The following is a 25677-nucleotide window of genomic DNA, read 5'->3' on the forward strand; positions in this document are numbered from 1 at the left end:
ACTTTTAGGCTCTCTCTTTGCTTAGAGGACCTTTCAGTATTTCCTGTAAGGCTGGTTTGGTGTCTGTAAATTCTTTTAGTTTTTGTTTGTCCTGGAGGCTTTTTATCTCTCCTTTTATTTTCAATGAAAACCTAGCTGGATATAGTATTCTTGGCTGCATATTTTTCTTGTTTAGTGCTCTGAATATATCATGCCAGTTCTTTCTGGCCTGCCAGATCTCTGGGGGTTGGTCTGCTGCCAATCTAATATTTCTACCATTGTATGTTATAGACCTCTTGTCCTGAGCTGCTTTCAGGATTTTCTTTATCTCTGAGACTTGTAAGTTTTACTATTATATGATAGGATGTTGACCTATTTTCATTGAATCTGAGGGGGTTCTCTGTGCATCCTAGATTTTGATGCCTGTTTCCTTTCCCAAATTTGGCGAGTTCTCTGCTATAATTTGCTCCAATATACCTTCTGCCCCACATTCTTTCTTCTTCCTTCTGGGATCCAAATTATTCTAATATTGTTTCATTTTATGGTATCACTCATCTCTTGAGTTCTCCCCCTTGTGATCCAGTAGCTGTTTATCTCTCTTTTTCTCAGCTTCTTTATTATCCGTCATTTGGTCTTTTATATTACTAATTCTCTCTTCTGTCTCATTTATTCTAGCCATTAGAGCCTCCATTTTTTTTATTATTGCACATCATTAAAAGCCTTTTTTATTTCAACTTGGTTAGATTTTAGTTCTTTTATTTCTCCAGAAAGGGATTCTCTAGTATCTTCTATGCTTTTCTCAAGCCCAGCTACTGTCTTTGTAATCATCATTCTGAACTCTAGTTCTGACATATTGATTAGGTCCCTGGTAGTCAGTACCACCTCTTGTTCTTTTTTATGAGGTGAGATTTTCCATTTTTTCATTTTGTCCAGAAAAGAATAGATGAATGAAAGAACAAAATGCTTGAAGGGTAACATCAACCACAGAAAGATAAGCATTAAATAAATCAGAAGAGACCTGAAACCAGGGGGAAAGAAAGGGGAAAAAAAATAAGAATATGATCAGCTTGGTAAATAGAATTGAGCCACACCCTAGCTTCTAGGTTTATTTTGGTCTCTTAGAAGAAACTGCCTTCCAAAACTTTAAAGAAAGAAAAACTTATATGTATATACAAAAATAAGGGTAAATACAATGAAGGGATGGAATATGACTGTAAAGATGAAAATTTAAAAAGATTTTTTATTTTATTTTTTTTTAATTATTTTATTATTTTTTTTTATTTCCAGCATAACAGTATTCATTATTTTTGCACCACACCCCGTGCTCCATGCAATCCGTGCCCTCTATAATACCCACCACCTGGTACAAAGATTTTTTAAAAGGGAATTGATAAGATGTTGGTTAAAAAATAGGAAAGAAGAAAATTTCAAAAAAATAGAAAAAGAAAAAAATTTTTTTTAATTTACTTTGAAAGACTAAATAATCATGGGGAAAAAAAGCCATGAATTTCATGTGCTGTATTCCCCTAGCGCTAGAGTTTTGCAGTTCTCAGTGATTGGTGAACTTGGTATTGGCTTGATATTCTTACTGATCTTCTGGGGGACAGGCCTGTTGCAGTGATTCTCAAATGTCTTAGCCCGGTGCAGAATTGCACCACCCTTGCCAGGGGCCAGGCTAAGTAATCTGGTTGCATCTGCTCTCAGTACTTTTTGTTCCATAAAAGCTTTCTGTGTAGCTTTAGAAGATGAGAATGAAAATGGTGGCCTCTCACTTTCTGACCCCAGAGGAGCCAAGAGCTCAGGGTCCTACTCCTCAGTGTGCCCTCAGAGAAAATAAGTCAATCAGTCCTGTCTCCCTGGTCTCCGGTCGCACTCTGTGCTCACCTGGCCTGTGACCGATCATTTCTATCTCTGGCACATGACCCTGTTTGGAATTTCCAAACTCAGCAGATTCCTGCAGAGTGCTCCTGTGCCACTCCTCCTGGTGGAGGAAGGGGAGGTCCTCCCTGGATCTGCCATTTGTCCCTGCTCAAAGAGTAGTGGCCCAACTGTGCTGCTAATTACCATTTATGGCAACCCTGAGGTTGCCATACTCCAAAGGTTTGGCTCCAGCTATCTCCCTGGATTCAATACTTGGGAGCTCTGCCACAATCAGGCACCTTCAGTCTTTTTTTGACCCTGAGCATCCTGAGACCACACTGTCCCAACAAAGCTTCCGTCCCCTGCTTAGCCACTGGAAGAACATCCCTCAGTGGAGTAGACTTCTAAACGTTCTGATTTTGTGCTCCACTGCTCTATGACTTGCCAGTAGTCAGCTAACGGAGGCTCCCTCCCCCGCCCACAGTCTATGTTCCCAAATATCACCTCAGATTCACTTCTCTGCACATCCTACCATCCAGAAAGTAGCTTTTCTGTTCATAGAATTACTACTATTCTTTTCTTCTATCTCCTGTTGAGTTTATAGATGTTCAGAATGGTTTGACAACTATCTAGCTGAATTCCTGGGACCAGACATAATTTAGGTCTCCTAATCCTCTGCCATCCTGCTCCTCCCTCAGAAAAGAGAATCTTAAACAGGCTCCATGCTGAGTAGGGCTAGATGCAGGACTCGATATGATGACCCTGAGATCATGAACCTGCTCCAAATCAAGAGTTAGATGCTTAACCACCTGAGCCATCCAGTTACCCCAGCATCCATCCTTCTGTATGTATCTTTTTCTCCCCACTTCCATCCTAAATAGTTTGTCCACCTATGGATTTATCTAGAATGAGTTTTTCTCTCTTTTTCTCCCCTTATTTATTGTATCAGCCAGTCTTTAGGTAGATACCTTCAATAGGAGATCATAATTCTTATATTTTTGAGGAATACAGTAGAAATAAACCTTATTCAAAAATCCTTAATAGTAGAGAATAGATCTTTTATACCACTCAGTAACCTTGATTTTGCCTCTTTTGTTTACCCCTCTGTTCATGACTTAACATAAACTCAGACATACCTCAAATTTATAAATTATACTTCCAGACCAAGGTACTAAGAAGTGATTTCATATCCAGAGTTTGGTGTTGACCTAAATGACTAAATGATACATTATTTGTTTTTAATTCCATTTGAATGGAAACCTAATGCAGAAACCTAATGACATATGACATATGATCATGGAATGCCTTGAATTTTATCAGTCAATACCCCCAGTAGCAGCTTTTATGGCACAAATGGAAATTTTACAACAAATCAAAAATTTCTGGTCTGCAAAGGGAGTGGAAAGTGGGAATTCTCCTAGTGAGAAGAACTGTGAGCAGCACACATGGCTATACATTTTGTTTGGAGGAGAATGAGCTGAAGGTATGGTGTTTATGGGCTGTTGGCAAATGGTGAAAATCTTTGTTGCTTAGTCTAAGATCTGAAAGCAGAAAGATTGAAAGAGAATAATTTAGACAGAAATGGGCATGTAGACAGAAAAGGTTCCCTCTCTATGTACCATATCATTGCCCACCAGAGTATCACTTGAGAGGTTCCAGATGAGTCTGGGATAATATACCCCATCTTTCTCCTCAGATGATCCAGTATTTACACTGGAGACCATGAACAAAGGAACCAAATGGCACAAAACAGAGGATTTGCATGGAACCAACAGAATTTGCTCCTCTCACCATGGCTGTCTCTGCTGAATGTACTGTTTGTCAGCAGCAGAGACTTATGTCAAGCCCTTAATAGGGTAGCATACCTTCTGAAAATGAATAATACCACATTGAAGCAACTTGATTTAAAGTTGGGAAGCTTGTTACAGCGTCTATATTTTGCAGGTGATTACTTAATTCCTTTTTGCTCCAAAAAGGTACTCAGGAGAAGAAGGACATGCAAGAATTTGATTTACATGATACTGAAGGACAAATGCCGATAAATGATCCTCTCTCTCATGAAGATACAATGGATGCTCAAAATTATTTGAGGCAGATTAATTACACAAGGGGCTGGTCAGATCCTGAGACAAGGAAAGTTTCCCTGCATTCATAAGAGCTCTTAAATGCAACCACTGCTCCCTGACTGAATTAGCTGCTGCTCATTGAGGTATGGGACACTGATATGGGAAGAACGCAGTAAATGTTACCTGCATATTTAAGGGATTATCCCTTCTTTGCTAAGGATAAATTCAAATGCGCATCTTGCTTGGTACTCAGTCCAAGTTTCATGTCTGCTTGTCTTGATATGTTTATATATGTGTCCTTGAACAGGAGCAAAAGACCCAGTTTTTGATCTGAGGCTGTTCATTTTTACCAACAAACATCAGACAGTGAGATTTTCTCATCTGGAAAATGTAGAATCCGACTTCAGGGATGTTGTCATAGGGCTCACAATAGATAATGCATGTGATGTGCAATATGTGTATAGGTCTCTATGTCAGGAATGCTATGCAATGAAACAAAACACCATGTGGGATGAATAATGTCACAGGATTTAACACTACATCAAAAACTAATGGGAGTTGGGGGAAAATGGAGGGGGAGAGATTGTGGACTCTGGAGGGAAGTGGGGTGGGAGGTTGGGTGAGCCTGGTGGTGCATATTGTGGAGGGCACATATTGCATGGAGCACTGGGTGTGGTGTGTAAACAATGAATTCTGGAACACTGAAGAGAAATTTTAAAAAATAAATAATTTAAAAACAACAACAAAAAACTAATGAAGTACTATACAGCGGCCAACTGAGCATAATTTAAAAAATTAAATTAAATTTTAAAAAAATATACAGGTAAGAGCTCCTGCTTTGATAAAGAAAATTCAGTGATTATGGAAAGAATAAAGCAGAATATGTCTGATGTTTGTTGGTAAAAATGAACATATTAAAAATAATAATATTTTTATGATGATCAGTACCAAAAGCTAAGAAAAGTTATGAGGACTTGTTTTCCTGAGTTACTGGTAGGTAGGTGAAGATAATGATTCAGTGTCAAAGCAGAGACTCACAACCATATTGAGGATGCACCAAAGTGACACATGACCATCTACACAGGAGGAAGAGAACAGGGGAAAGTATTACGCATGCCATCGAGTTGATAGAAAAGTTCTTAAACAAATGAGTAACAGAAACTATGGTGATAATATACTGGTTTTGAGCAAAGCCCAGTAAGTGAATTCCTCCTCCAAAAGAAAAATTACTTAACAAAGGTTGTGTGCAGAAGAGGGTAGTTTATGGCAAGGCAGACAGGAGCAGAAAGACTGGTGGCAGGTGGACATACAACAAAGGTAGCAAAAAGTAGTCTTACAGGAGGTGGTCTAAAAGCACCTTGGATGCAAGAAGAGCTGGCAACAGCTAGACACATCACCTTTGCCTATTGCACCAGAACCACAGCAGCTGAGCTGACAACAACTATACCTGCAGCAGGGGGGCTGGCAGCAGGGGGTTTGAGTGCAAGTTTGGTGGCAGCAGCAAGGATGACAACGGGTGGACCCACAGCATTATGGTCCACAAACACTGTAACGACAGAATCTGGAACTGCAAGATCTGGACCAGAATCAGGTAGTTTAACAGCTACTTGGGTGGCAAAAGCAGCAAGGCTGGCGGCAGAAGGACCTAGAACAAATGGGAAAAATCAGAGGTTCCTGCAGCATGTAGGCTGACAGAGACTGGAGAAGCACGAGTTGGTCATAGTGTCCAAGTAGAGGAAGAGCTTCTGATCAGGGGTGAGTTTCTCAGATCCATTTCTCTATTCCTGTTGTGGGGATTATCTGCCCAGGACACCAGGAAGCTAGGAGAAATAAACAGGAATAATCTAGTTGTTCACCTTGATTTGTGAAGTTACTATGGAGCTGGGAAGAGGATGGTGCTACATAAATATTATAAGCCTTTAAATATAAGAAATTAATGAATTTCCTAATTGAGAATGACACATAGAAACATTGTCAGATGAAAACAAGGTTGTAACATCAACATCTGCATTCCGGCTAAATGAATTTCATCACGTGATAAAATTCCCACTGGCCTGAAAAGTGGTTGGTGAGTCAATTTAGTGGTCCTTCCCAAGCACTGGTCCCAAGGTTGCAAGTACACTGGCAATAGACCTGAAGTGAGGAGCATAGTGTTGATTGTGTTCAAACTGGTGAACTGAAATGATGCCTGAGCCCAAGTCGTTTTCCCCACCAAGCCTGATTCCAGACTCCCACAGGCATCTGTCTCTTGGAGCCCCCACCCCGCAGCTGCATATCCCAGTGCGATCAAAGACTCTGGGCTGCAGGATATGCGAGTTCATCTCCTCCGTCTGTGAAGGCAGAATCAAGCAGGGCGATAGAAACAGCCGCAGTCCACCCAGACGAAGCAAGCAGCAGTCACCGAACTTCCTGAGAGACAGCAGTCCCGCGTCACGCAGCAAAGCAGAGGGCTTTTCCAGGACGTGGGACCGTCCGAGACACAAGTGGGGCAGTTCGGGGGATAACGGGATGAGTTGGAGACTCTCGTCCTCTCCTTGTTAACCCGCCAAGCCTGTTCCCCAGCGTCACTGGGTATACAGTTCTCGTTTTCTCTTCCTCCCTTCTTGCCTCCGTCCGTCTACCTCCCTCTCTCCCTGCCTCCCTCCTCCTCCGCTCCTCCTTCCTCTTCCCCCTGTGTCTTCCTCTTATACAAATGTGTGCCTGTCCACCATCGTGAAGAAGGAAATACTGAGTCTGAGAGCAGAAGACCGTAGACTGGGGATGGCGGCATCAACATGCCAGCCGTGTATCTCGCATCTTCCTGTGCTCGGGACAACTTCTAGCCAGCAGATCCGCATCTCTGGGCCTCTTGGCCGTTTTCGTGGCGCAGCAGGATGGCACGCTGCCAGTGCATGCCACACCGAGAGAAATGCTCAACCAGGGCTTCTGGAGAGCCGGTTTGTAGAGATGCCAGCTCCCTTGTCGCTGAATTGGGGGAATCCTAATGAGTGTATGACGTCCTTTCTGATCTCGCTCTCGGGTATAAGCTTCCCGTGCAAGCTGGGACCCCGGACTGACAGTGCGTCTTGCCTGCGTCGCTTTCCCGCCCTCCGGCCACTGGCATCTGCCCTCCTCAGCGAAGCTACGTGCCTGGTCGCTGTTCTTCAGTGTCTCTTCTGGGACGTACCATGCGCTGACGTGACTTTCAGCCATCTCGGTCTTGAGTTCCTGATCCCTGCAGCGGGCACCTTGAGCCCTAAGTTGAAAATTACTTCAGGAATTCAAGAAAATGTACGTGAAGCATCTGGCCGGTACTTAGCAAGTAGGGAGCAACCCAGGTCCTGTCCGTTTCTCGTTTCTCAGCACAGCTCACAATCCCCCAACTCCTAAGAACCAGCAAGAGGCAAGTGCGGTGTTGGCGGTCTGTTGAGAGCCCCCTGGATAGCTGGTCTCCAGGGCTGGTGGGTGTCCGGGACAGAAGCCGTCCTAGCCCCTCAGAGGTCCCTCCACTGCTCGCGGGAGGTGACCCAGGGCCTTCATCTGCCCTTCCCGTCAGAGCCTGGATCCGGCCTCACATCGCTGAGCGCCGAGGCAGCGTCGTGCATGAGTGCGGGACCAGAGGCGCCTGCCTTGGATCTGTCGGGACTCCGGTGAAGGCCCAGGCTCTTTTCTCTTTCTTCCTCCTCACGTGGGTCTCACCCCCACCCATCCCCAGAAGAGGCCCGTTGGTTTCCCTCCAGCGCTTCACGGTTCCTTCCCCAGATGCCGGAGGTTGTTGGCTTCCCATCCGCGCTTCCGAGCTCACGGATTACTCCAAGGCAGCGCACCCGCCCAGCGCTGGGGCTCTCGGTCCGTGACGTCCCCCGTCCTTCCTTTTCTCGGTGCCCTGTAGATCCTGACGCCATATCGCCTGCCAATTGCGGAGCATGATGCGTTTGTCCCAAAACTGCCCGAGTCCTCTGCACACCCCTGCCACCCCCGCCCCCCAATCCCGCCTCCCGCCGAGGTCCTGTGGACCAGGAGGCCCAAGCAGAATGGGCCTTCCGTGACCCCGGAAGATGTGCGTGTGGAGACGTGGCCCGCGGGCGCGAGGCCTCCGCAGGCTCCCCTGTCTCTGAGCGGGAGGAGTGCACGTTGGGCAGGCTGGTGCCGACCACCGCGAAAGGGCCCCCGTGTTCCCAGGAGCTCTAAAGGGCAAGGCCGCTGCCCTGACACTGGGCTGGAGGTCCCCGCGTGGTGCCACTCGGCTGTCTACCACTTTGTCCCAGATATCACCCGCATCTACAGGACAAGAGGACTTCCGCGGGCCTCGAAGACACTCGGACCAGCATCTTGCTGGTGCTCTGGCCCAGGCTGTTGCCTAACTCGCCTGCTCGTGGGTATGTGAGCGCCCTTGAGCAAGGGCCGGAGACGTAGCCTGGCGCCTGAGTGCTTCCCTGTCAGCTCAGCTCTGGGACAGAACGTCCCTAGATTCCCTCATCCTCACACGGAGATAGGAATTTGTGGGGGCAGGCTAGGAGTCTCCAAACGGGTCATTAGTGCATGTGGGCTGTGGGCTGTGACCTGTACAGAAACCGTTAGGTCGCGCATGCCGTACGGGGACACGGACAGCGTTATGGTATGCAGATCGGTACTGGGTTTATTAAGACACTCATGTGAGAGTCCCTGTATCTACGGAGACATGCAGAAGGGTCCCGACAGGAAGAAATCAGCATCCAAGGACCATGAATGCAGCGAGAAGGAAACCCTCCTTGCGCAGACACCAATAGTTGCAAAAGAATGCATTTCTACCAGGTGTGAGGGGCTTTATTTCTCCAAGGTCGTCAGGCAAGATGACCCTCTTGACTGTGGAGTCAAGGCAGAGATCTTGACTCCATGTCCGGATGCGTGACGCTGGCAGGGGACTCCCAAGACCTGAGGAAGAAGAGAATCAGGAGAAGTGGTCCACACTTCCTCCAGCCGATGTCCAAGGCTTTGAACAGGCAGGTGAGTCGCAGAAATGTTGGCGACTGCATGCTGGGTTTGGGCAACGTTGGGCAGTGTCCGTTTCCCCGCTGGCCAATCGGTGCTGTGTGCCGTTGTGGGTTGTTGGTGAGGCGGTTGTCAGGAGGAAGTGTGGCAGCCGCCGGACACGCAGCAGGGGTGGCCGCGGCCGCCGTGGGTATGTGGTGGTCCTCCAGCAGGCGTTATGGCGGCGGTTTGGCTGGCAAGCAGGCTAGCAGCAGCTGGATCCACAGCCCTGGGCGAGGCATCCAGGCAAGCAGCAACAGGTGGGGTAGTAGCAGGTCCTCGTGCAGTACACAGGGGTACAGCAGGCTGGCTGACAGCAGCTGGAGCCACAGCAAGTTTGTCCGCAGCCGCTGGACCCACAGCAGCTGGGCTGACAGCAGCTGGACACACAGCAGCTGGGCCGGCAGCAGGTGGTCCTGCAGCAGGTGGTCTGGCAGCAAGTTGGGCGGCAGCAGCAAGGCTGGCAGCAGCAGGACCCACAGCAGCTGGACCCGCAGCCGCCGCCGCACCCGCAGCAGCTGGGCCGGCAGCAGGTGGTCCTGCAGCAGGTGGTCTGGCAGCAAGTTGGGCGGCAGCAGCAAGGCTGGCAGCAGCAGGACCCACAGCAGCTGGACCCGCAGCCGCCTTGTCCACAGCCACCGCCGCACCCGCAGCAGCTGGGCTGGCAGCAGGTGGTCCTGCAGCAGGTGGTCCTGCAGCACGTAGGCTGGCAGCAAGGGGAGCAGCACGATTCGGTCATGGTGTCACAGGTGGAGGGGGAGCTTCTGTTCCGAGGTGAGTTTCTCAGATTCATTTGTCTCGTCTTCCTGTGGGGATTTTATGCACCGGGTCCCCACATTTGGACCAATGGGCATGACTTCCTTGCCGATTGTTGACATCGTTTTCCTGATGATGCGGGAATGGAAGAAGAGGAAGTTTTTTTCCCCCTAATGTTAGGAATCTTGAGCAAATAAGTGCTTAACGTGTTTCTTAATTGGGGATAACTCGTGGAAACATTTCAGATGAAAACAAGGTGGTCACATCAGCATCTGCGTTCGTGCTCTATGAATTTCATCGTGTGTTACAAGTCCCACTGGCCTGGGAAGAGGTTGGCGAGTCGGCTTGGCGGTCCTTCCCCGGCGCTGGTCCCTGGCTTACATGTAGACTGGCAGCATGCCTCGTGAGGAAGTGGCAACATGCCTAGCGATGAGCCGAAGTCATGCCTGAGCCCAAGTCGGTTTCCCCACCAAGCCTGATTCCAGACTCCCACAGGCATCTGTCTCTTGGAGCCCCCCACCCCGCAGCTGCATATCCCAGTGCGATCAAAGACTCTGGGCTGCAGGATATGCGAGTTCATCTCCTCCGTCTGTGAAGGCAGAATCAAGCAGGGCGATAGAAACAGCCGCAGTCCACCCAGACGAAGCAAGCAGCAGTCACCGAACTTCCTGAGAGACAGCAGTCCCGCGTCACGCAGCAAAGCAGAGGGCTTTTCCAGGACGTGGGACCGTCCGAGACACAAGTGGGGCAGTTCGGGGGATAACGGGATGAGTTGGAGACTCTCGTCCTCTCCTTGTTAACCCGCCAAGCCTGTTCCCCAGCGTCACTGGGTATACAGTTCTCGTTTTCTCTTCCTCCCTTCTTGCCTCCGTCCGTCTACCTCCCTCTCTCCCTGCCTCCCTCCTCCTCCGCTCCTCCTTCCTCTTCCCCCTGTGTCTTCCTCTTATACAAATGTGTGCCTGTCCACCATCGTGAAGAAGGAAATACTGAGTCTGAGAGCAGAAGACCGTAGACTGGGGATGGCGGCATCAACATGCCAGCCGTGTATCTCGCATCTTCCTGTGCTCGGGACAACTTCTAGCCAGCAGATCCGCATCTCTGGGCCTCTTGGCCGTTTTCGTGGCGCAGCAGGATGGCACGCTGCCAGTGCATGCCACACCGAGAGAAATGCTCAACCAGGGCTTCTGGAGAGCCGGTTTGTAGAGATGCCAGCTCCCTTGTCGCTGAATTGGGGGAATCCTAATGAGTGTATGACGTCCTTTCTGATCTCGCTCTCGGGTATAAGCTTCCCGTGCAAGCTGGGACCCCGGACTGACAGTGCGTCTTGCCTGCGTCGCTTTCCCGCCCTCCGGCCACTGGCATCTGCCCTCCTCAGCGAAGCTACGTGCCTGGTCGCTGTTCTTCAGTGTCTCTTCTGGGACGTACCATGCGCTGACGTGACTTTCAGCCATCTCGGTCTTGAGTTCCTGATCCCTGCAGCGGGCACCTTGAGCCCTAAGTTGAAAATTACTTCAGGAATTCAAGAAAATGTACGTGAAGCATCTGGCCGGTACTTAGCAAGTAGGGAGCAACCCAGGTCCTGTCCGTTTCTCGTTTCTCAGCACAGCTCACAATCCCCCAACTCCTAAGAACCAGCAAGAGGCAAGTGCGGTGTTGGCGGTCTGTTGAGAGCCTCCTGGATAGCTGGTCTCCAGGGCTGGTGGGTGTCCGGGACAGAAGCCGTCCTAGCCCCTCAGAGGTCCCTCCACTGCTCGCGGGAGGTGACCCAGGGCCTTCATCTGCCCTTCCCGTCAGAGCCTGGATCCGGCCTCACATCGCTGAGCGCCGAGGCAGCGTCGTGCATGAGTGCGGGACCAGAGGCGCCTGCCTTGGATCTGTCGGGACTCCGGTGAAGGCCCAGGCTCTTTTCTCTTTCTTCCTCCTCACGTGGGTCTCACCCCCACCCATCCCCAGAAGAGGCCCGTTGGTTTCCCTCCAGCGCTTCACGGTTCCTTCCCCAGATGCCGGAGGTTGTTGGCTTCCCATCCGCGCTTCCGAGCTCACGGATTACTCCAAGGCAGCGCACCCGCCCAGCGCTGGGGCTCTCGGTCCGTGACGTCCCCCGTCCTTCCTTTTCTCGGTGCCCTGTAGATCCTGACGCCATATCGCCTGCCAATTGCGGAGCATGATGCGTTTGTCCCAAAACTGCCCGAGTCCTCTGCACACCCCTGCCACCCCCGCCCCCCAATCCCGCCTCCCGCCGAGGTCCTGTGGACCAGGAGGCCCAAGCAGAATGGGCCTTCCGTGACCCCGGAAGATGTGCGTGTGGAGACGTGGCCCGCGGGCGCGAGGCCTCCGCAGGCTCCCCTGTCTCTGAGCGGGAGGAGTGCACGTTGGGCAGGCTGGTGCCGACCACCGCGAAAGGGCCCCCGTGTTCCCAGGAGCTCTAAAGGGCAAGGCCGCTGCCCTGACACTGGGCTGGAGGTCCCCGCGTGGTGCCACTCGGCTGTCTACCACTTTGTCCCAGATATCACCCGCATCTACAGGACAAGAGGACTTCCGCGGGCCTCGAAGACACTCGGACCAGCATCTTGCTGGTGCTCTGGCCCAGGCTGTTGCCTAACTCGCCTGCTCGTGGGTATGTGAGCGCCCTTGAGCAAGGGCCGGAGACGTAGCCTGGCGCCTGAGTGCTTCCCTGTCAGCTCAGCTCTGGGACAGAACGTCCCTAGATTCCCTCATCCTCACACGGAGATAGGAATTTGTGGGGGCAGGCTAGGAGTCTCCAAACGGGTCATTAGTGCATGTGGGCTGTGGGCTGTGACCTGTACAGAAACCGTTAGGTCGCGCATGCCGTACGGGGACACGGACAGCGTTATGGTATGCAGATCGGTACTGGGTTTATTAAGACACTCATGTGAGAGTCCCTGTATCTACGGAGACATGCAGAAGGGTCCCGACAGGAAGAAATCAGCATCCAAGGACCATGAATGCAGCGAGAAGGAAACCCTCCTTGCGCAGACACCAATAGTTGCAAAAGAATGCATTTCTACCAGGTGTGAGGGGCTTTATTTCTCCAAGGTCGTCAGGCAAGATGACCCTCTTGACTGTGGAGTCAAGGCAGAGATCTTGACTCCATGTCCGGATGCGTGACGCTGGCAGGGGACTCCCAAGACCTGAGGAAGAAGAGAATCAGGAGAAGTGGTCCACACTTCCTCCAGCCGATGTCCAAGGCTTTGAACAGGCAGGTGAGTCGCAGAAATGTTGGCGACTGCATGCTGGGTTTGGGCAACGTTGGGCAGTGTCCGTTTCCCCGCTGGCCAATCGGTGCTGTGTGCCGTTGTGGGTTGTTGGTGAGGCGGTTGTCAGGAGGAAGTGTGGCAGCCGCCGGACACGCAGCAGGGGTGGCCGCGGCCGCCGTGGGTATGTGGTGGTCCTCCAGCAGGCGTTATGGCGGCGGTTTGGCTGGCAAGCAGGCTAGCAGCAGCTGGATCCACAGCCCTGGGCGAGGCATCCAGGCAAGCAGCAACAGGTGGGGTGGTAGCAGGTCCTTGTGCAGTACACAGGGGTACAGCAGGCTGGCTGACAGCAGCTGGAGCCACAGCAAGTTTGTCCGCAGCCGCTGGACCCACAGCAGCTGGGCTGACAGCAGCTGGACACACAGCAGCTGGGCCGGCAGCAGGTGGTCCTGCAGCAGGTGGTCTGGCAGCAAGTTGGGCGGCAGCAGCAAGGCTGGCAGCAGCAGGACCCACAGCAGCTGGACCCGCAGCCGCCGCCGCACCCGCAGCAGCTGGGCCGGCAGCAGGTGGTCCTGCAGCAGGTGGTCTGGCAGCAAGTTGGGCGGCAGCAGCAAGGCTGGCAGCAGCAGGACCCACAGCAGCTGGACCCGCAGCCGCCTTGTCCACAGCCACCGCCGCACCCGCAGCAGCTGGGCTGGCAGCAGGTGGTCCTGCAGCAGGTGGTCCTGCAGCACGTAGGCTGGCAGCAAGGGGAGCAGCACGATTCGGTCATGGTGTCACAGGTGGAGGGGGAGCTTCTGTTCCGAGGTGAGTTTCTCAGATTCATTTGTCTCGTCTTCCTGTGGGGATTTTATGCACCGGGTCCCCACATTTGGACCAATGGGCATGACTTCCTTGCCGATTGTTGACATCGTTTTCCTGATGATGCGGGAATGGAAGAAGAGGAAGTTTTTTTCCCCCTAATGTTAGGAATCTTGAGCAAATAAGTGCTTAACGTGTTTCTTAATTGGGGATAACTCGTGGAAACATTTCAGATGAAAACAAGGTGGTCACATCAGCATCTGCGTTCGTGCTCTATGAATTTCATCGTGTGTTACAAGTCCCACTGGCCTGGGAAGAGGTTGGCGAGTCGGCTTGGCGGTCCTTCCCCGGCGCTGGTCCCTGGCTTACATGTAGACTGGCAGCATGCCTCGTGAGGAAGTGGCAACATGCCTAGCGATGAGCCGAAGTCATGCCTGAGCCCAAGTCGGTTTCCCCACCAAGCCTGATTCCAGACTCCCACAGGCATCTGTCTCTTGGAGCCCCCCACCCCGCAGCTGCATATCCCAGTGCGATCAAAGACTCTGGGCTGCAGGATATGCGAGTTCATCTCCTCCGTCTGTGAAGGCAGAATCAAGCAGGGCGATAGAAACAGCCGCAGTCCACCCAGACGAAGCAAGCAGCAGTCACCGAACTTCCTGAGAGACAGCAGTCCCGCGTCACGCAGCAAAGCAGAGGGCTTTTCCAGGACGTGGGACCGTCCGAGACACAAGTGGGGCAGTTCGGGGGATAACGGGATGAGTTGGAGACTCTCGTCCTCTCCTTGTTAACCCGCCAAGCCTGTTCCCCAGCGTCACTGGGTATACAGTTCTCGTTTTCTCTTCCTCCCTTCTTGCCTCCGTCCGTCTACCTCCCTCTCTCCCTGCCTCCCTCCTCCTCCGCTCCTCCTTCCTCTTCCCCCTGTGTCTTCCTCTTATACAAATGTGTGCCTGTCCACCATCGTGAAGAAGGAAATACTGAGTCTGAGAGCAGAAGACCGTAGACTGGGGATGGCGGCATCAACATGCCAGCCGTGTATCTCGCATCTTCCTGTGCTCGGGACAACTTCTAGCCAGCAGATCCGCATCTCTGGGCCTCTTGGCCGTTTTCGTGGCGCAGCAGGATGGCACGCTGCCAGTGCATGCCACACCGAGAGAAATGCTCAACCAGGGCTTCTGGAGAGCCGGTTTGTAGAGATGCCAGCTCCCTTGTCGCTGAATTGGGGGAATCCTAATGAGTGTATGACGTCCTTTCTGATCTCGCTCTCGGGTATAAGCTTCCCGTGCAAGCTGGGACCCCGGACTGACAGTGCGTCTTGCCTGCGTCGCTTTCCCGCCCTCCGGCCACTGGCATCTGCCCTCCTCAGCGAAGCTACGTGCCTGGTCGCTGTTCTTCAGTGTCTCTTCTGGGACGTACCATGCGCTGACGTGACTTTCAGCCATCTCGGTCTTGAGTTCCTGATCCCTGCAGCGGGCACCTTGAGCCCTAAGTTGAAAATTACTTCAGGAATTCAAGAAAATGTACGTGAAGCATCTGGCCGGTACTTAGCAAGTAGGGAGCAACCCAGGTCCTGTCCGTTTCTCGTTTCTCAGCACAGCTCACAATCCCCCAACTCCTAAGAACCAGCAAGAGGCAAGTGCGGTGTTGGCGGTCTGTTGAGAGCCTCCTGGATAGCTGGTCTCCAGGGCTGGTGGGTGTCCGGGACAGAAGCCGTCCTAGCCCCTCAGAGGTCCCTCCACTGCTCGCGGGAGGTGACCCAGGGCCTTCATCTGCCCTTCCCGTCAGAGCCTGGATCCGGCCTCACATCGCTGAGCGCCGAGGCAGCGTCGTGCATGAGTGCGGGACCAGAGGCGCCTGCCTTGGATCTGTCGGGACTCCGGTGAAGGCCCAGGCTCTTTTCTCTTTCTTCCTCCTCACGTGGGTCTCACCCCCACCCATCCCCAGAAGAGGCCCGTTGGTTTCCCTCCAGCGCTTCACGGTTCCTTCCCCAGATGCCGGAGGTTGTTGGCTTCCCATCCGCGCTTCCGAGCTCACGGATTACTCCAAGGCAGCGCACCCGCCCAGCGCTGGGGCTCTCGGTCCGTGACGTCCCCCGTCCTTCCTTTTCTCGGTGCCCTGTAGATCCTGACGCCATATCGCCTGCCAATTGCGGAGCATGATGCGTTTGTCCCAAAACTGCCCGAGTCCTCTGCACACCCCTGCCACCCCCGCCCCCCAATCCCGCCTCCCGCCGAGGTCCTGTGGACCAGGAGGCCCAAGCAGAATGGGCCTTCCGTGACCCCGGAAGATGTGCGTGTGGAGACGTGGCCCGCGGGCGCGAGGCCTCCGCAGGCTCCCCTGTCTCTGAGCGGGAGGAGTGCACGTTGGGCAGGCTGGTGCCGACCACCGCGAAAGGGCCCCCGTGTTCCCAGGAGCTCTAAAGGGCAAGGCCGCTGCCCTGACACTGGGCTGGAGGTCCCCGCGTGGTGCCACTCGGCTGTCTACCACTTTGTCCCAGATATCACCCGCATCTACAGGACAAGAGGACTTCCGCGGGCCTCGAAGACACTCGGACCAGCATCTTGCTGGTGCTCTGGCCCAGGCTGTTGCCTAACTCGCCTGCTCGTGGGTATGTGAGCGCCCTTGAGCAAGGGCCGGAGACGTAGCCTGGCGCCTGAGTGCTTCCCTGTCAGCTCAGCTCTGGGACAGAACGTCCCTAGATTCCCTCATCCTCACACGGAGATAGGAATTTGTGGGGGCAGGCTAGGAGTCTCCAAACGGGTCATTAGTGCATGTGGGCTGTGGGCTGTGACCTGTACAGAAACCGTTAGGTCGCGCATGCCGTACGGGGACACGGACAGCGTTATGGTATGCAGATCGGTACTGGGTTTATTAAGACACTCATGTGAGAGTCCCTGTATCTACGGAGACATGCAGAAGGGTCCCGACAGGAAGAAATCAGCATCCAAGGACCATGAATGCAGCGAGAAGGAAACCCTCCTTGCGCAGACACCAATAGTTGCAAAAGAATGCATTTCTACCAGGTGTGAGGGGCTTTATTTCTCCAAGGTCGTCAGGCAGGATGACCCTCTTGACTGTGGAGTCAAGGCAGAGATCTTGACTCCATGTCCGGATGCGTGACGCTGGCAGGGGACTCCCAAGACCTGAGGAAGAAGAGAATCAGGAGAAGTGGTCCACACTTCCTCCAGCCGATGTCCAAGGCTTTGAACAGGCAGGTGAGTCGCAGAAATGTTGGCGACTGCATGCTGGGTTTGGGCAACGTTGGGCAGTGTCCGTTTCCCCGCTGGCCAATCGGTGCTGTGTGCCGTTGTGGGTTGTTGGTGAGGCGGTTGTCAGGAGGAAGTGTGGCAGCCGCCGGACACGCAGCAGGGGTGGCCGCGGCCGCCGTGGGTATGTGGTGGTCCTCCAGCAGGCGTTATGGCGGCGGTTTGGCTGGCAAGCAGGCTAGCAGCAGCTGGATCCACAGCCCTGGGCGAGGCATCCAGGCAAGCAGCAACAGGTGGGGTGGTAGCAGGTCCTCGTGCAGTACACAGGGGTACAGCAGGCTGGCTGACAGCAGCTGGAGCCACAGCAAGTTTGTCCGCAGCCGCTGGACCCACAGCAGCTGGGCTGACAGCAGCTGGACACACAGCAGCTGGGCCGGCAGCAGGTGGTCCTGCAGCAGGTGGTCTGGCAGCAAGTTGGGCGGCAGCAGCAAGGCTGGCAGCAGCAGGACCCACAGCAGCTGGACCCGCAGCCGCCGCCGCACCCGCAGCAGCTGGGCCGGCAGCAGGTGGTCCTGCAGCAGGTGGTCTGGCAGCAAGTTGGGCGGCAGCAGCAAGGCTGGCAGCAGCAGGACCCACAGCAGCTGGACCCGCAGCCGCCTTGTCCACAGCCACCGCCGCACCCGCAGCAGCTGGGCTGGCAGCAGGTGGTCCTGCAGCAGGTGGTCCTGCAGCACGTAGGCTGGCAGCAAGGGGAGCAGCACGATTCGGTCATGGTGTCACAGGTGGAGGGGGAGCTTCTGTTCCGAGGTGAGTTTCTCAGATTCATTTGTCTCGTCTTCCTGTGGGGATTTTATGCACCGGGTCCCCACATTTGGACCAATGGGCATGACTTCCTTGCCGATTGTTGACATCGTTTTCCTGATGATGCGGGAATGGAAGAAGAGGAAGTTTTTTTCCCCCTAATGTTAGGAATCTTGAGCAAATAAGTGCTTAACGTGTTTCTTAATTGGGGATAACTCGTGGAAACATTTCAGATGAAAACAAGGTGGTCACATCAGCATCTGCGTTCGTGCTCTATGAATTTCATCGTGTGTTACAAGTCCCACTGGCCTGGGAAGAGGTTGGCGAGTCGGCTTGGCGGTCCTTCCCCGGCGCTGGTCCCTGGCTTACATGTAGACTGGCAGCATGCCTCGTGAGGAAGTGGCAACATGCCTAGCGATGAGCCGAAGTCATGCCTGAGCCCAAGTCGGTTTCCCCACCAAGCCTGATTCCAGACTCCCACAGGCATCTGTCTCTTGGAGCCCCCCACCCCGCAGCTGCATATCCCAGTGCGATCAAAGACTCTGGGCTGCAGGATATGCGAGTTCATCTCCTCCGTCTGTGAAGGCAGAATCAAGCAGGGCGATAGAAACAGCCGCAGTCCACCCAGACGAAGCAAGCAGCAGTCACCGAACTTCCTGAGAGACAGCAGTCCCGCGTCACGCAGCAAAGCAGAGGGCTTTTCCAGGACGTGGGACCGTCCGAGACACAAGTGGGGCAGTTCGGGGGATAACGGGATGAGTTGGAGACTCTCGTCCTCTCCTTGTTAACCCGCCAAGCCTGTTCCCCAGCGTCACTGGGTATACAGTTCTCGTTTTCTCTTCCTCCCTTCTTGCCTCCGTCCGTCTACCTCCCTCTCTCCCTGCCTCCCTCCTCCTCCGCTCCTCCTTCCTCTTCCCCCTGTGTCTTCCTCTTATACAAATGTGTGCCTGTCCACCATCGTGAAGAAGGAAATACTGAGTCTGAGAGCAGAAGACCGTAGACTGGGGATGGCGGCATCAACATGCCAGCCGTGTATCTCGCATCTTCCTGTGCTCGGGACAACTTCTAGCCAGCAGATCCGCATCTCTGGGCCTCTTGGCCGTTTTCGTGGCGCAGCAGGATGGCACGCTGCCAGTGCATGCCACACCGAGAGAAATGCTCAACCAGGGCTTCTGGAGAGCCGGTTTGTAGAGATGCCAGCTCCCTTGTCGCTGAATTGGGGGAATCCTAATGAGTGTATGACGTCCTTTCTGATCTCGCTCTCGGGTATAAGCTTCCCGTGCAAGCTGGGACCCCGGACTGACAGTGCGTCTTGCCTGCGTCGCTTTCCCGCCCTCCGTCCACTGGCATCTGCCCTCCTCAGCGAAGCTACGTGCCTGGTCGCTGTTCTTCAGTGTCTCTTCTGGGACGTACCATGCGCTGACGTGACTTTCAGCCATCTCGGTCTTGAGTTCCTGATCCCTGCAGCGGGCACCTTGAGCCCTAAGTTGAAAATTACTTCAGGAATTCAAGAAAATGTACGTGAAGCATCTGGCCGGTACTTAGCAAGTAGGGAGCAACCCAGGTCCTGTCCGTTTCTCGTTTCTCAGCACAGCTCACAATCCCCCAACTCCTAAGAACCAGCAAGAGGCAAGTGCGGTGTTGGCGGTCTGTTGAGAGCCTCCTGGATAGCTGGTCTCCAGGGCTGGTGGGTGTCCGGGACAGAAGCCGTCCTAGCCCCTCAGAGGTCCCTCCACTGCTCGCGGGAGGTGACCCAGGGCCTTCATCTGCCCTTCCCGTCAGAGCCTGGATCCGGCCTCACATCGCTGAGCGCCGAGGCAGCGTCGTGCATGAGTGCGGGACCAGAGGCGCCTGCCTTGGATCTGTCGGGACTCCGGTGAAGGCCCAGGCTCTTTTCTCTTTCTTCCTCCTCACGTGGGTCTCACCCCCACCCATCCCCAGAAGAGGCCCGTTGGTTTCCCTCCAGCGCTTCACGGTTCCTTCCCCAGATGCCGGAGGTTGTTGGCTTCCCATCCGCGCTTCCGAGCTCACGGATTACTCCAAGGCAGCGCACCCGCCCAGCGCTGGGGCTCTCGGTCCGTGACGTCCCCCGTCCTTCCTTTTCTCGGTGCCCTGTAGATCCTGACGCCATATCGCCTGCCAATTGCGGAGCATGATGCGTTTGTCCCAAAACTGCCCGAGTCCTCTGCACACCCCTGCCACCCCCGCCCCCCAATCCCGCCTCCCGCCGAGGTCCTGTGGACCAGGAGGCCCAAGCAGAATGGGCCTTCCGTGACCCCGGAAGATGTGCGTGTGGAGACGTGGCCCGCGGGCGCGAGGCCTCCGCAGGCTCCCCTGTCTCTGAGCGGGAGGAGTGCACGTTGGGCAGGCTGGTGCCGACCACCGCGAAAGGGCCCCCGTGTTCCCAGGAGCTCTAAAGGGCAAGGCCGCTGCCCTGACACTGGGCTGGAGGTCCCCGCGTGGTGCCACTCGGCTGTCTACCACTTTGTCCCAGATATCACCCGCATCTACAGGACAAGAGGACTTCCGCGGGCCTCGAAGACACTCGGACCAGCATCTTGCTGGTGCTCTGGCCCAGGCTGTTGCCTAACTCGCCTGCTCGTGGGTATGTGAGCGCCCTTGAGCAAGGGCCGGAGACGTAGCCTGGCGCCTGAGTGCTTCCCTGTCAGCTCAGCTCTGGGACAGAACGTCCCTAGATTCCCTCATCCTCACACGGAGATAGGAATTTGTGGGGGCAGGCTAGGAGTCTCCAAACGGGTCATTAGTGCATGTGGGCTGTGGGCTGTGACCTGTACAGAAACCGTTAGGTCGCGCATGCCGTACGGGGACACGGACAGCGTTATGGTATGCAGATCGGTACTGGGTTTATTAAGACACTCATGTGAGAGTCCCTGTGTCTAGGGAGACATGCAGAAGGGTCCCGACAGGAAGAAATCAGCATCCAAGGACCATGAATGCAGCGAGAAGGAAACCCTCCTTGCGCAGACACCAATAGTTGCAAAAGAATGCATTTCTACCAGGTGTGAGGGGCTTTATTTCTCCAAGGTCGTCAGGCAAGATGACCCTCTTGACTGTGGAGTCAAGGCAGAGATCTTGACTCCATGTCCGGATGCGTGACGCTGGCAGGGGACTCCCAAGACCTGAGGAAGAAGAGAATCAGGAGAAGTGGTCCACACTTCCTCCAGCCGATGTCCAAGGCTTTGAACAGGCAGGTGAGTTGCAGAAATGTTGGCGACTGCATGCTGGGTTTGGGCAACGTTGGGCAGTGTCCGTTTCCCCGCTGGCCAATCGGTGCTGTGTGCCGTTGTGGGTTGTTGGTGAGGCGGTTGTCAGGAGGAAGTGTGGCAGCCGCCGGACACGCAGCAGGGGTGGCCGCGGCCGCCGTGGGTATGTGGTGGTCCTCCAGCAGGCGTTATGGCGGCGGTTTGGCTGGCAAGCAGGCTAGCAGCAGCTGGATCCACAGCCCTGGGCGAGGCATCCAGGCAAGCAGCAACAGGTGGGGTGGTAGCAGGTCCTCGTGCAGTACACAGGGGTACAGCAGGCTGGCTGACAGCAGCTGGAGCCACAGCAAGTTTGTCCGCAGCCGCTGGACCCACAGCAGCTGGGCTGACAGCAGCTGGACACACAGCAGCTGGGCCGGCAGCAGGTGGTCCTGCAGCAGGTGGTCTGGCAGCAAGTTGGGAGGCAGCAGCAAGGCTGGCAGCAGCAGGACCCACAGCAGCTGGACCCGCAGCCGCCGCCGCACCCGCAGCAGCTGGGCCGGCAGCAGGTGGTCCTGCAGCAGGTGGTCTGGCAGCAAGTTGGGCGGCAGCAGCAAGGCTGGCAGCAGCAGGACCCACAGCAGCTGGACCCGCAGCCGCCTTGTCCACAGCCACCGCCGCACCCGCAGCAGCTGGGCTGGCAGCAGGTGGTCCTGCAGCAGGTGGTCCTGCAGCACGTAGGCTGGCAGCAAGGGGAGCAGCACGATTCGGTCATGGTGTCACAGGTGGAGGGGGAGCTTCTGTTCCGAGGTGAGTTTCTCAGATTCATTTGTCTCGTCTTCCTGTGGGGATTTTATGCACCGGGTCCCCACATTTGGACCAATGGGCATGACTTCCTTGCCGATTGTTGACATCGTTTTCCTGATGATGCGGGAATGGAAGAAGAGGAAGTTTTTTTCCCCCTAATGTTAGGAATCTTGAGCAAATAAGTGCTTAACGTGTTTCTTAATTGGGGATAACTCGTGGAAACATTTCAGATGAAAACAAGGTGGTCACATCAGCATCTGCGTTCGTGCTCTATGAATTTCATCGTGTGTTACAAGTCCCACTGGCCTGGGAAGAGGTTGGCGAGTCGGCTTGGCGGTCCTTCCCCGGCGCTGGTCCCTGGCTTACATGTAGACTGGCAGCATGCCTCGTGAGGAAGTGGCAACATGCCTAGCGATGAGCCGAAGTCATGCCTGAGCCCAAGTCGGTTTCCCCACCAAGCCTGATTCCAGACTCCCACAGGCATCTGTCTCTTGGAGCCCCCCACCCCGCAGCTGCATATCCCAGTGCGATCAAAGACTCTGGGCTGCAGGATATGCGAGTTCATCTCCTCCGTCTGTGAAGGCAGAATCAAGCAGGGCGATAGAAACAGCCGCAGTCCACCCAGACGAAGCAAGCAGCAGTCACCGAACTTCCTGAGAGACAGCAGTCCCGCGTCACGCAGCAAAGCAGAGGGCTTTTCCAGGACGTGGGACCGTCCGAGACACAAGTGGGGCAGTTCGGGGGATAACGGGATGAGTTGGAGACTCTCGTCCTCTCCTTGTTAACCCGCCAAGCCTGTTCCCCAGCGTCACTGGGTATACAGTTCTCGTTTTCTCTTCCTCCCTTCTTGCCTCCGTCCGTCTACCTCCCTCTCTCCCTGCCTCCCTCCTCCTCCGCTCCTCCTTCCTCTTCCCCCTGTGTCTTCCTCTTATACAAATGTGTGCCTGTCCACCATCGTGAAGAAGGAAATACTGAGTCTGAGAGCAGAAGACCGTAGACTGGGGATGGCGGCATCAACATGCCAGCCGTGTATCTCGCATCTTCCTGTGCTCGGGACAACTTCTAGCCAGCAGATCCGCATCTCTGGGCCTCTTGGCCGTTTTCGTGGCGCAGCAGGATGTCACGCTGCCAGTGCATGCCACACCGAGAGAAATGCTCAACCAGGGCTTCTGGAGAGCCGGTTTGTAGAGATGCCAGCTCCCTTGTCGCTGAATTGGGGGAATCCTAATGAGTGTATGACGTCCTTTCTGATCTCGCTCTCGGGTATAAGCTTCCCGTGCAAGCTGGGACCCCGGACTGACAGTGCGTCTTGCCTGCGTCGCTTTCCCCGCCCTCCGGCCACTGGCATCTGCCCTCCTCAGCGAAGCTACGTGCCTGGTCGCTGTTCTTCAGTGTCTCTTCTGGGACGTACCATGCGCTGACGTGACTTTCAGCCATCTCGGTCTTGAGTTCCTGATCCCTGCAGCGGGCACCTTGAGCCCTAAGTTGAAAATTACTTCAGGAATTCAAGAAAATGTACGTGAAGCATCTGGCCGGTACTTAGCAAGTAGGGAGCAACCCAGGTCCTGTCCGTTTCTCGTTTCTCAGCACAGCTCACAATCCCCCAACTCCTAAGAACCAGCAAGAGGCAAGTGCGGTGTTGGCGGTCTGTTGAGAGCCTCCTGGATAGCTGGTCTCCAGGGCTGGTGGGTGTCCGGGACAGAAGCCGTCCTAGCCCCTCAGAGGTCCCTCCACTGCTCGCGGGAGGTGACCCAGGGCCTTCATCTGCCCTTCCCGTCAGAGCCTGGATCCGGCCTCACATCGCTGAGCGCCGAGGCAGCGTCGTGCATGAGTGCGGGACCAGAGGCGCCTGCCTTGGATCTGTCGGGACTCCGGTGAAGGCCCAGGCTCTTTTCTCTTTCTTCCTCCTCACGTGGGTCTCACCCCCACCCATCCCCAGAAGAGGCCCGTTGGTTTCCCTCCAGCGCTTCACGGTTCCTTCCCCAGATGCCGGAGGTTGTTGGCTTCCCATCCGCGCTTCCGAGCTCACGGATTACTCCAAGGCAGCGCACCCGCCCAGCGCTGGGGCTCTCGGTCCGTGACGTCCCCCGTCCTTCCTTTTCTCGGTGCCCTGTAGATCCTGACGCCATATCGCCTGCCAATTGCGGAGCATGATGCGTTTGTCCCAAAACTGCCCGAGTCCTCTGCACACCCCTGCCACCCCCGCCCCCCAATCCCGCCTCCCGCCGAGGTCCTGTGGACCAGGAGGCCCAAGCAGAATGGGCCTTCCGTGACCCCGGAAGATGTGCGTGTGGAGACGTGGCCCGCGGGCGCGAGGCCTCCGCAGGCTCCCCTGTCTCTGAGCGGGAGGAGTGCACGTTGGGCAGGCTGGTGCCGACCACCGCGAAAGGGCCCCCGTGTTCCCAGGAGCTCTAAAGGGCAAGGCCGCTGCCCTGACACTGGGCTGGAGGTCCCCGCGTGGTGCCACTCGGCTGTCTACCACTTTGTCCCAGATATCACCCGCATCTACAGGACAAGAGGACTTCCGCGGGCCTCGAAGACACTCGGACCAGCATCTTGCTGGTGCTCTGGCCCAGGCTGTTGCCTAACTCGCCTGCTCGTGGGTATGTGAGCGCCCTTGAGCAAGGGCCGGAGACGTAGCCTGGCGCCTGAGTGCTTCCCTGTCAGCTCAGCTCTGGGACAGAACGTCCCTAGATTCCCTCATCCTCACACGGAGATAGGAATTTGTGGGGGCAGGCTAGGAGTCTCCAAACGGGTCATTAGTGCATGTGGGCTGTGGGCTGTGACCTGTACAGAAACCGTTAGGTCGCGCATGCCGTACGGGGACACGGACAGCGTTATGGTATGCAGATCGGTACTGGGTTTATTAAGACACTCATGTGAGAGTCCCTGTGTCTAGGGAGACATGCAGAAGGGTCCCGACCGGAAGAAATCAGCATCCAAGGACCATGAATGCAGCGAGAAGGAAACCCTCCTTGCGCAGACACCAATAGTTGCAAAAGAATGCATTTCTACCAGGTGTGAGGGGCTTTATTTCTCCAAGGTCGTCAGGCAGGATGACCCTCTTGACTGTGGAGTCAAGGCAGAGATCTTGACTCCATGTCCGGATGCGTGACGCTGGCAGGGGACTCCCAAGACCTGAGGAAGAAGAGAATCAGGAGAAGTGGTCCACACTTCCTCCAGCCGATGTCCAAGGCTTTGAACAGGCAGGTGAGTCGCAGAAATGTTGGCGACTGCATGCTGGGTTTGGGCAACGTTGGGCAGTGTCCGTTTCCCCGCTGGCCAATCGGTGCTGTGTGCCGTTGTGGGTTGTTGGTGAGGCGGTTGTCAGGAGGAAGTGTGGCAGCCGCCGGACACGCAGCAGGGGTGGCCGCGGCCGCCGTGGGTATGTGGTGGTCCTCCAGCAGGCGTTATGGCGGCGGTTTGGCTGGCAAGCAGGCTAGCAGCAGCTGGATCCACAGCCCTGGGCGAGGCATCCAGGCAAGCAGCAACAGGTGGGGTGGTAGCAGGTCCTCGTGCAGTACACAGGGGTACAGCAGGCTGGCTGACAGCAGCTGGAGCCACAGCAAGTTTGTCCGCAGCCGCTGGACCCACAGCAGCTGGGCTGACAGCAGCTGGACACACAGCAGCTGGGCCGGCAGCAGGTGGTCCTGCAGCAGGTGGTCTGGCAGCAAGTTGGGCGGCAGCAGCAAGGCTGGCAGCAGCAGGACCCACAGCAGCTGGACCCGCAGCCGCCGCCGCACCCGCAGCAGCTGGGCCGGCAGCAGGTGGTCCTGCAGCAGGTGGTCTGGCAGCAAGTTGGGCGGCAGCAGCAAGGCTGGCAGCAGCAGGACCCACAGCAGCTGGACCCGCAGCCGCCTTGTCCACAGCCACCGCCGCACCCGCAGCAGCTGGGCTGGCAGCAGGTGGTCCTGCAGCAGGTGGTCCTGCAGCACGTAGGCTGGCAGCAAGGGGAGCAGCACGATTCGGTCATGGTGTCACAGGTGGAGGGGGAGCTTCT

At 55.0% G+C, this 25677-nt stretch overlaps 5 protein-coding genes across 5 annotated transcripts; all 5 read right to left on the minus strand.

Moving 5' to 3' along the window:
• Positions 1 to 8746: 8746 nt before the first annotated feature.
• LOC116583992 (keratin-associated protein 4-12-like) lies at positions 8747 to 9660 on the minus strand. Its single transcript, XM_032331977.1, has one exon. It carries the CDS (start codon positions 9631 to 9633, stop codon positions 9100 to 9102), a length of 534 nt encoding a protein of 177 aa, XP_032187868.1. The 5' UTR covers positions 9634 to 9660; the 3' UTR covers positions 8747 to 9099.
• A 3090-nt stretch (positions 9661 to 12750) lies between these two features.
• Positions 12751 to 13664, minus strand: LOC116583993 (keratin-associated protein 9-8-like). Its single transcript, XM_032331978.1, has one exon. It carries the CDS (start codon positions 13635 to 13637, stop codon positions 13104 to 13106), a length of 534 nt encoding a protein of 177 aa, XP_032187869.1. The 5' UTR covers positions 13638 to 13664; the 3' UTR covers positions 12751 to 13103.
• Positions 13665 to 16609: 2945 nt separating this feature from the next.
• Positions 16610 to 17668, minus strand: LOC116583994 (keratin-associated protein 9-8-like). Its single transcript, XM_032331979.1, has one exon. It carries the CDS (start codon positions 17639 to 17641, stop codon positions 17108 to 17110), a length of 534 nt encoding a protein of 177 aa, XP_032187870.1. The 5' UTR covers positions 17642 to 17668; the 3' UTR covers positions 16610 to 17107.
• Positions 17669 to 20758: 3090 nt separating this feature from the next.
• LOC116583996 (keratin-associated protein 9-8-like) lies at positions 20759 to 21672 on the minus strand. Its single transcript, XM_032331981.1, has one exon. It carries the CDS (start codon positions 21643 to 21645, stop codon positions 21112 to 21114), a length of 534 nt encoding a protein of 177 aa, XP_032187872.1. The 5' UTR covers positions 21646 to 21672; the 3' UTR covers positions 20759 to 21111.
• A 2997-nt stretch (positions 21673 to 24669) lies between these two features.
• Positions 24670 to 25677, minus strand: LOC116583995 (keratin-associated protein 9-8-like). Its single transcript, XM_032331980.1, has one exon. The coding sequence runs from the start codon at positions 25648 to 25650 to the stop codon at positions 25117 to 25119; it is 534 nt and encodes a 177-aa protein (XP_032187871.1). The 5' UTR covers positions 25651 to 25677; the 3' UTR covers positions 24670 to 25116.

This window comes from Mustela erminea, unplaced genomic scaffold (assembly GCF_009829155.1).
Source record: "Mustela erminea isolate mMusErm1 unplaced genomic scaffold, mMusErm1.Pri scaffold_43_arrow_ctg1, whole genome shotgun sequence".
Lineage (NCBI taxonomy): Eukaryota > Metazoa > Chordata > Mammalia > Carnivora > Mustelidae > Mustela > Mustela erminea.